At 43.6% G+C, this 10,638-nt stretch overlaps 2 protein-coding genes across 2 annotated transcripts; both read right to left on the bottom strand.

Moving 5' to 3' along the window:
- Window positions 1-916: 916 nt before the first annotated feature.
- On the bottom strand, window positions 917-1,609 carry LOC110924882. The gene has a single exon (XM_022168860.1). It carries the CDS (start codon window positions 1,607-1,609, stop codon window positions 917-919), a length of 693 nt encoding a protein of 230 aa, XP_022024552.1.
- A 2,082-nt stretch (window positions 1,610-3,691) lies between these two features.
- LOC110924883 lies at window positions 3,692-4,681 on the bottom strand. Its single transcript, XM_022168861.1, has one exon. It carries the CDS (start codon window positions 4,679-4,681, stop codon window positions 3,692-3,694), a length of 990 nt encoding a protein of 329 aa, XP_022024553.1.
- Window positions 4,682-10,638: the final 5,957 nt, after the last annotated feature.

The following is a 10,638-nucleotide window of genomic DNA, read 5'->3' as shown; positions in this document are numbered from 1 at the left end:
CGACTCGAAACACTGACCTGAAGATGCACTAGACACACTGGCCCATGAATAACAAATACTGACTCAATAAAATCACCACAGACCCGACTCGACGCGAAACTGACTGGACTCAATGACTGCAAAACAGAGAAAGTAAAATGCAGATACATACCTCTGAAGCGACCAAGACGATGGGGAAACTGGTGACCGGAAAAAATGGTGGTCGAAGATGGTGAATCAGGTTAGGTGACCGGGGTTGGGGCTGGATGGTGGTGGTGGGGATGAACTGTCAAGCGGTGATGTTATGATGGTGGTACTCGACCGGATGTGATGCTGGTGGGTGGGGTGAATAGTGGTTGTGGGGTGTAGATGGGGGTGGTGAAAAACGGTGGAGAATGGGGAGTTTAGGGGGATTCGCCGGAGGGTTAATAAAAATGGACCTAGGGTTTCAAATGAACTGATGTGGGGGTTATGGTGCTGCTGCCGACATAGACGTCTCACGCGGCCCGCGTGAGTTACAAAGCCAAGTGAAAGCGGGCCGCGAGAACTTGATTTTTTTTTCAAAACCTTTTAGGCCCAAACGGGCCGCGTAAACTTAGGAAAACTTAGTACGTGGGCTGCCTGGACAGCACTTTACAGCAGGTTTGTTGACAGTAACAGCAGTTTTCAGCAGAAATCAATTGTTATTTATCCCCATTTTACCCCTGCCCTTTATTTCTTCGTTTTTAACGTTAAACGTACCTGTGAGGCTGCTCGGTAGTCGACTTTGGCCACGTGAGAGATGATGTACCTGCAAAACACTTGACAAAACACGAAACGGACACAAATACGACACGACAATGAATGACGCATAAAAACACCTAAAACACTAACTAAAGACACGACACGGACAACGACTCAATGTACAAACTCTACACTTGAGTTTTCACCCAAGGCCCTACGTGGTGGTATCCGGAAGATCTTCGAGAGGAGTTTCCTCCTTCTCGACGTTGTCAATAGGCCCTCCTAAATAATGCTTCAAGCGGTGGCCATTCACTTTCCACGCCTCGTCACTTTCCTTATTGTAAAGCTCGATCGCACCATGCGGAAACACTTCCCTCACAACATACGGTCCCGTCCACTTCGACTTCAACTTCCCGGGAAACAATTTAAACCTCGAATTGTAAAGGAGCACCTTATCACCAACCTTGAACTCCTTCAACCCCCTAAGCTTTCGATCATGCAACGCCTTCGTTTTCTCCTTAATACACCACGAATTCTCATACGCCGCATCCCTAAGGGCTTCCAATTCATGAATTTGGAAGTATCTTCTCCTAGCGGCCTCGGTCGAATCTAAATTCACTGTTTTGAGTGACCAAAGAGCCCGATGCTCTAACTCGACCGGTAAATGGCACGCTTTCCCATAAACGATCATAAACGGCGTCGTACCTAGCGGCGTTTTGTAGGCGGTGCGGAATGCCCATAACGCATCATCTAACTTGTCGGACCAATCCTTCCGACTCTTCCCGACCGTTTTCTCTAAAATCCTCTTCACTCCTCGATTCGCGTTCTCCACTTGACCGCTCGTCTGCGGATGATACGCGGTAGACAAGCGGTGCGTAACTCCATATCTCTCCAACGCCTTCTCCATCACCGCATTGCAAAAATGCGTACCGCGATCACTAATAATTTCCTTCGGAGTACCAAATCGCGTGAACAACTTCTTCAAAAACCTCACCACCACTCGTGCATCGTTCGTAGGCAAAGCTTGAGCTTCCACCCACTTCGAACGTAGTCAATCGCAACGAGGATGTACCTATTTCCACTCGAGGGCGGGAAAGGTCCCATGAAATCAATGCCCCATACATCAAAGACTTCCAACACTTGAATGGGATTCTGGGGCATCTCATTCCTGAATGAGATATCGCCTGTACGCTGGCATGCATCACAAGCCCTAACAAAATCCTGAGCATCCTCGAACACCGTAGGCCAAAAGAAACCGCAGTCGAAGACTTTTTACGCGGTCGTGTGTGCTCCATGATGACCTCCTGTCAAACCCTCATGCACGTGCCTCAGGATCCCAACACCTTCTTCCCTACTAACACACCTCCTAAGTATACGGTCGCCTCCAATCCTAAAGAGGTAAGGGTCATCCCATATGTACTTCCTAGCGTCCCTCATCAGCTTCCGCTTTTGCTGCGCACTCAAATTCTCCATCACAAACCCGTCAGCCAAATAATTGGCTATATCGCTATACCACGGAAGATCCACGTCTCCTGTCGTGACAGCATCAATAGACTCGTGAGGGAATCTATCCCCTATCGCCTCCTCACGAATCTCCTCTCTCTTCGGATCCTCTAGGCGGGACAAGTGGTCCGCCGCCACATTCTCTGCCCCTTTCTTATCCTTAATTTCAATGTCGAACTCGGAAAGAAGCAGAATCCATCGTATAAGGCGCGGCTTCGCGTCCTTATTCAGAAACAAGTGACGCAGAGCATAATGATCGGTAAACATGATGGTTTTCGACAGAACGAGATACGACCGAAACTTGTCGAACGCAAACACCACCGCCAACAACTCCTTCTCCGTGGTGGTGTAATTCTCCTGGGCATCATTCAAAGTTTTACTCGCGTAGTAAATAGGGTGAAAATGCTTCTTCCGTCTCTGCCCTAACATCGCACCAACTGCGTAGTCACTCGCGTCGCACATCAACTCGAATGGTAAGCTCCAATCAGGCAACACGAGGATCGGTGCATTCACTAACTTCTCCTTCAAAAACTCAAATGCTCGAAGGCACTCCTCGTCAAAGACGAAAGGAACATCCTTCTCCAACAATCGCGTCGTGGGGCGAGTAATTTTGGAAAAATCCCTAATAAAGCGCCTATAAAATCCCGCATGACCGAGAAAACTACGAACCGACTTGACACTAGTCGGCGGAGGGAGCTGGCTGATCGTGTCTATCTTCGCCCTATCAACCTCAATACCAGCTCTCGAAATCCTGTGCCCTAGCACAATCCCCTCAGTCACCATGATGTGACACTTCTCCCAGTTCAGCATCAACTTCGTCTCTACACATCTCTTCAACATCTTCTCCAGATTCATCAAACACTGATTGAAAGAACTACCGTACACTGAGAAGTCGTCCATAAAGACCTCCATCGAACTCTCGACCATATCCTGAAGTATCGCGATCATACAACGCTGGAATGTAGCAGGAGCGTTACATAACCCAAATGGCATGCGTCGGTACGCATATGTGCCATATGGACATGTAAAAGTGGTCTTTTCCTAATCCTCTGGTGAAATAGGAATCTGGAAATAACCTGAAAACCCGTCGAGAAAGCAATAGAACTGCTGACCCGCGAGACGCTCAAGCATCTGATCAATGAATGGGAGCGGAAAATGATCCTTACGAGTGGCGTCATTTAACTTTCGAGAGTCATGCACACACGCCAACCCGTAACAGTACGAGACGGAATAAGCTCATTCTTCGAGTTCAGAACAACTGTCATCCCCCCTTTCTTCGGGACGACCTGTGTGGGACTCACCCAAGCTGAATCAGAAATAGGATAGATCAACCAGACTCTAACAACTTCATCACCTCCTTCTTTACTACCTCCTACATATTCGGATTCAAGCGACGCTGCGGCTGCACTACAGGCTTATAAACATCCTCCATCAAAATGCGATGCGTGCAAAAAGTAGGGCTGATGCCCTTGATATCGGATAGCCTCTAGGCAATCGCGTCACTGTGCTCTCTAAGCACCTCAATCAACCTCGCTTTCTCCTCCTCTGTCAACTTCGAAGATATGATGACAGGCATATTGAGCTTCTTTCCTAGAAATGCGTACTCGAGATGGGATGGAAGAACCTTAAGTTCTAAAGGCAGTGGGATCTCTACAGGAGTACTCTCATCACTAATCGCATCGAGCTCTAAAGGCTCAGCACTCAACTCATCACTCTCATCTAAGTGCTCCTTCTCTACCTCATCTCCCTCATCCTCAGAATGCTTGTCAACAACTCCCTCGCCTACTAAATCGGCTCCACTAATGTACTCAAGAAACGTGTCGACGCAAGATATGAATGAATTGAGAAAGTAAACGGAATGACACGGCCCACTATCATCATCACGACCGCTAGGATGCTGCATCGCTCTATCAATCTCGAATGTGACAATCTCGTCACCCGCACGAAGAGAAATCTTACCGTCAAAGACGTCAATGATCGCCTTTGCAGTTCGAAGGAATGGACGGCCTAGAATAATAGGAACTCTCTCATCAGCCTCCATATCGAGCACAACGAAATCCACTGTGAACACAAACCTATCAACCTTCACCAACAAATTCTCTACTATCCCACGAGGATACTTGACTGATCGGTCAGCCAAGGACAGTGACATGCGTGTGGGTGTAAGCTCTCCTAGCCCAAGTCGCTCATACAACGAAAACGGCAACAGGTTAATGCTGGCCCCTAAATCGGCTAAGGCGTGAGCAGGGGTAACGGCTCCCCCAAAGAAACATGGAATCGTGAAAGTACCAGGGTCGGTCAATTTCTCTGGTAGCTTGTTTAAGACTACCACGGAACAACCTCCTGTCAACGGAATATTCGAAAGCTCGCCGATTCTCTCCTTACTCTTCAAAAGATCTTTAAGGAATTTCGCATACTTAGGCATACACTGAAGCGCCTCGATGAACGGAAGATTGATCTTCAACTGAGTAAACATCTCGAGGAATTTCGCGTACTCCTAAGCATATTTCTGCTGCCTGGCACGGGCGGGGAACGGAAGGCGAGAATAATCAATCACCGGTGCCGGCCGAACCTTCGTCGGCTGCCTCTCCACTCTCTTCTCTACTGGCGACTCCTCGGCGTGTGCGGTACTTGCTGGGGCTAGCCTCGTGTGCACCTTGCCTGGAGCCTCCATCTTGATCTCCTCATCGACTTCATCCTCTTTCTCATCCTCAACTTCTTCTCTCACAACCTCTCCCAACTCCTTGAAAGTGTTTCCCGAAAACTGTCCCGGTGGATGCTCCTATAACTACTTAGCAAGCCCACCTACTGTTCTCTGAAGATCGAGAAGGGTGGCCTGCTGACTCTTGAGCTGAAGTTAGTGATTTTTGTTAGTCTGCTCCTGGTTTTTCATGAACGCCTGGGTCTGTGTCATCATCTAGGCGAACATCTCCTCCAACCTGTTCGTACTAACCTCAGGAGCCTTTCCACTGCCTTGACTCTCCTGAATCGGTCCTTCACTCGAAAACTGCCCACTCGAACCTGACCCACTAAACTGCCCTGAACTAGAACTCGTGTATATACCGGGCCCTCTACTCTGATACTGACCAGATGGAAATCCAGGAGGATATCCAGACGAACGATAACCACTCGAATTGCTACTACCACGCCAGCTGGAGTTAGAATTATTGAACGGATTCGTGGGACCCCTAGACTGAACGGCTATGTACTCTACCTGCTCAAGAGTGATGGTAGGACAATCTATAGTATCATGCCCTCCTCGGCAAACCTCACACCTATTGACTTCCTTCTTTATCTCACTCAACTCCTGCCTCATCTCCTGCCTCAACTCCTGCCTCAAATTCTCGACTATAGCAGCTACCGATGGGTCCAAGCTAACTTGGTTTATCCCTCGACCGGCGAAGGTGGTACGCACAAGAATGGAAGTCCTGCTGGTAGTACTGTAGTCCATATCGGAGTGGGCAAAACTCTCAAACAAATCCTTGCACTCAGCCACCGTCTTCTTTCTCATAAGCTGACCTCCTGCTGAGGTATCAAAACGAGCTCTAATCTCAGGAGTAAGACCATTGTAGAATTTCTCTACTAACGCCCAATCAGATAGACCATGCTGAGAACAACGGGATATCAGGGTCTGAAAACGCTCCCAAGCTAAGTGATACGGCTCATCCGGCTCCATACGAAATGAGTGAATCTGGTCACAAAGGCGAGACGCCTTGGCTGGTGGAAAATACTTGGCTAAGAATGCATCATGAAGACCTGCCCAAGTATTGAAGGTGCCAACGGGCTGGGAATCGAACCAGACGGCTGCGCGTCCAGCGAGTGAGAACGGAAAAACCTGAAGATACCTAGTATCAAGATTGACACCCTCAATGGAGAAGGTGCTGCAGAGGCGAGTGATGCGATTGATATGAGCGGGTGCATCCTCGTCGTCACGACCGTGGAATTGACATGAATTGGTGATGGCGGTCATGATGTAAGAAGGAATCTGCCAAGACCTATCATTCGCGATGTTCGGAAGGGTGATGGGGGAATTCCCACCGACGAAACCGGTAGTTGCCTGATCGTAAACTGTCCTACGGGCCATGTGAGCTACGGGTGGTGGACTAGGTGGGCTGGTGGGTGGCGAGGAATTGTGGGGTAAAGACTTTGGTGTAAAATCAAACGCGGGGGTGAAGTGTGAAGACGAAGCAGAGCTAGAAGCACTTACCTCGAACGCGGAAGACGAAAAGGATGACTTGAGTGCAAGCGGAAGTGGCGGCGGTCCCTGCGAGCGCGTATGGGGCATCAACTGCAAAAACCGAGAACAAATAAGTAAGAAGACTCTACTAAAAGACTCGACTAACAATGAAAGACACTAAATTACTTAGACACCTACGACTCAAACAAAATAAACAACTAGCACGTGATATGTCAAGTAAGTCAAAACAAAGTAATCAACGCAATCGCCAAGAGTCCCCGGCAACGGCGCCAAAAACTTGATGTGCTGAAAACGGGTTAATTAAAAACAACTAAAATTACCCTAATTCTAGACTCTCTAAGCTTTAAATTTATAAAACTAAGACTCGATCTAAACCCTAAACCACACAACCGGCAAGTGAACCGATCAATGTAGTAAAGCTAAAGCAAGTCCGAGTATCGAACCCACGAGACTCTACTGATTACGCTACGACTCTATCTAGACTAAGACTGACACGACATACTAAATTGTTTATTAATTGGGGGGGGGGGGTTTCTAAATATCCTAAAATTATAATTAAAATTCAACTAAATTAGCTAGACGAACTAGACACGAACTCTCACGAAGGCTGAACTCAAGGATGATGAAGGAACTACCTAGACAGGAATCGTGATTGCTTTTAGTTATGATTATAATTGGAAGTTGTCTGCTATGGAACCGGGATCTTGGGATTCTCACCCCTCGGGAAATCTAAGGACCCCTAATCCTTCTCAAGAGCAAGCTAAGATCCCCTAATGGTTGTTAATTTACCGGTTATTAGACTCCTTTACAAGACATCTAATGGGTTTATAAAAGTATCCTACGAGGCTCACTCCCTTACGAGACCTAAACCTAGGACAGATTTGTTTTCTCAGCTAGACTTGCTAGACAGCAGCCAAAAGGTTAACTTCCTAAGAAGGCCCCACCTTGCGTTTTAATCACTTAGACCTAGCAATAATCTCGCACCTTACAGCTATTGACGATTAGTAGAACACTTGATTTTATAAAAATACCCATTATTACTTCTAAGGTTTATCGGCCGATTTAACCCTAAAGATTCTAGATTTATTACGTGATATAGACAGTCACCAAAACCTAAAACCTAGCATGACTCTATTATGTGATAAAGACCGTCACCAAGATTCATGCAAAGCAATAATTAATAGTTAAACAATACCAAGCATGCAACACATCTAACTGATAGAACAAACCGTTTACAATTTATAAACTAATCCATAGCATTCAAAAATCCAAGGATAAGCAAAACATAAGCAATCATTCATCCATGTCTAGGTAGTAAATATAATCTAGCCGCTAAACATGTTCAAAAACATAATCAAAGACATTATATATTCTGAATTCATAGCGTAACAAAGTTTAACAAACGAAAACGACAAGATAAGGATGATGAAACCCGAATCTTCACTCCCGAATGCTCCAAGATGTTACCCGAATGATTCCTAGCAACCGAAAGCTTCAATTCTCTTCAAACAACAGCCAACAGTCGCCCAAGATGTCCCAAGTTCGTAGATGATCGGCTGTAAACGTATGAGGATCAATATATAACCCAAAACCCTAAAATTCCATGCAATTCGCGATTCTTTGCCGACATAAGGTCTTCACGCGGCCCGCCTGAAAGTATTTGATGAGTTAACGCGGGCCGCCTTGATGCTCATTACCAGAAACCCTTTTTATAACTCTCGCGGCCCGCTTTGATATATGGGATAAGTTGATGCGGGCCGCCTAGACTTAAACAACTCTGAATTTTCTTTGTAAGTTGATGCGGCCCGCCTGGAGATCTTTATAAGCTTATGCGGCTCGCCTGGAAGCTCCAGAACTGAAATTTTCACTTCGTTTCAGCTTCCGACTCCTCGGTTTCCGTTCCAATGCTTTCCTTTGACATATTTTACTCGTTTTTCGCCCTTTTCAGCTCCAAGTACCTGAAAACATAAATAGATCAAAAGTATATACATTCTAAACTAAACCGACACTAAAACTAACTAACTAACGACTAAAACCGACGCGAATACCGATGTATTTTACAATACATCAAATTCACATAACACTGATAATCTGATGTAAACCACCGATGATTGTTAAAGTTGATAGAATTTAATAGTCTTTGATTGGATATAGTTTTTCATAGATTTATGAGTGTTTGTGATGAAAACTATGATTGGTTCCATGATTGACTGCTGCTAAGGGTTTATCTCATGTTATTAAAGACCTATGTTCAGAAAAATGGCATTTATGTCATTGGTAACATATGAGAGATGAACAAAACCTTAGGAACAAAATCTTATATGTGAACAACAATTTTGAAAAACCTTCAAAAGTTGAAAACAAAATTGTTTGAAAACTAAGATGAAAACCAGCAGTCTCAAAAATATGCATCAGATATAACCATGGATCAACTCAAAACTATGATAATGAAATATCAGTATTGTAAAGAGGTTGAAAATTAGCCCAAATCTCTTTTGAGAAAAAGGGGTGAAGTCCTACAAAGGTTATATGCTTGATGCTTGGAAAACCAGATCATGAGTTATGTGAAAATTTGGCATAAGCATGTGCAAAAATGTCCAAACCTCTCAAAACATTACTGAAAATGATTCTGGATCAAGTATTCCTTCCTTAAAACCTCTCCAGTGAATGTTACAACATTTATTAATGGAAAGGGTAAATAGGGAAAGAAGAAAAATCACAAAAACTCAAAATTGTATTTATTTCAAAACTTTTGAAATCAAAAGAAAAGAATATAAATCCAAAACACTGAAGAGTCCACAGGAGATCTACATACTTGGTCAAACATTTGTCATTCATCAACCATATACAATTACTGTATCAGGGAGTTCAGGTAACAAACGTATCACCAGGTTGATTATTAATAAAAAGGATTAGGCCAAAATTTCAGAAATTCTTCACAAGGTAATAGAGTTCACAAAGAACTTTCAAAACCTTTGTGAACAGGCAACCTCACAGTTACAATCATCTGACAAGGAAATGGTATCAAACAGTGGTTATGAAACTTTGATTTAAACCACTGACCATTCTTCTTAACTTGGAAATGAAGTGATTCAGGTCTAATTAAAAATTATTACCTTGACCTTGAAAATACACCAGATCCAACTGATGTTGTTTTCAGAAAATCTTTACTTATTTTTCTTGTAAAGATTTTTCCAAATAAAACATTATGTATTATGTTTTTTTAAGAATGATATATTTTGCATTTTTACTTGTTTTAGATGGTAAAAATCCAAATACCTGTCAGGATGTAAACCCCTTTTATTTTTACCTAGGGTAATATATTCCTTGATAATGGATCAAAAGGAGATGGTGTTAAAGTCTGGATCATTTCATAGACTTAAGTCTAAATCAGTGACAAAAGATGATTGTTAACAAGCTTCAAATGTTTGGCTGCATATGTTTTACTCTAAATTCTCAAAAGTTTAAAACACAAAATATGCAGTCAAATTAAAATGGGAAAAACATCTGGGATACTCAATCACTGCCAAAATCTATAGAATTTTAAAACATTAAGTAGATGTGTGATAAAACCTTGAATGCAAAAACCTGTGAACTCTCTACATTAAAAATCCCTGTAAACCCTGTTGTTATAATAAATTCTGATAAACTTGCATTTAAAATATGCTTGTCAAGTATTTGGTTCTGCAGGTAACTCACAATCACTATCAACAGATGCTGGATATGATATTGTGGTTTCACAAGTCAAAATCATTTCTTCATCAGAGCAGCAGATGTACAAAACAGCTGTTAAAGCTCATCCACTGATGTACAAACAGTTTTTGACCAAAGTTGCTTTCTAAATCCCTAATCACTGTTGATAAAATCCATCTAAAAATGGATAAAAATCATTAGTGTGCCAAACCCATCTTTAAAATCCTTTCACCTTCATCTCAAACAGCTGTTGGATCATCAAAAGTCACCAACAGATGTTAGCTCAGGTGATTCACATCTGCAGCCTCACATTTTGAACATCAGTCCTTTTTAAACATCATCCATTGTACCAAACCTTGACAACATCATTTGAAAAGGGATTCTCACATAAAGTTTATCCCATAACTTTTGTCCTCTTCTTGATTTTCTACCATTTCATCAACAAGTCATGTACCATCGAGGAACTAAAAGACAGAAAGTTGGGTGTTTGTCATGTAAGAGGAGCTTCAACAGTTCAGGGAAAGCAAGTCTGAAAACTTGTA

This window comes from Helianthus annuus, chromosome 17 (assembly GCF_002127325.2).
Source record: "Helianthus annuus cultivar XRQ/B chromosome 17, HanXRQr2.0-SUNRISE, whole genome shotgun sequence".
Classification (NCBI taxonomy): Eukaryota; Viridiplantae; Streptophyta; class Magnoliopsida; order Asterales; family Asteraceae; genus Helianthus; species Helianthus annuus.
Note: the sequence above shows the minus strand (reverse complement) of the source record. Positions and strands in the feature narration are given on the sequence as shown.

Excerpts from the sequence above, each read along its gene's own strand:
- LOC110924883 (XM_022168861.1), bottom strand. The coding sequence starts at position 4,681 with ATGTTTACTCAGTTGAAGATCAATCTTCCGTTCATCGAGGCGCTTCAG.
- LOC110924882 (XM_022168860.1), bottom strand. The coding sequence starts at position 1,609 with ATGGAGAAGGCGTTGGAGAGATATGGAGTTACGCACCGCTTGTCTACC.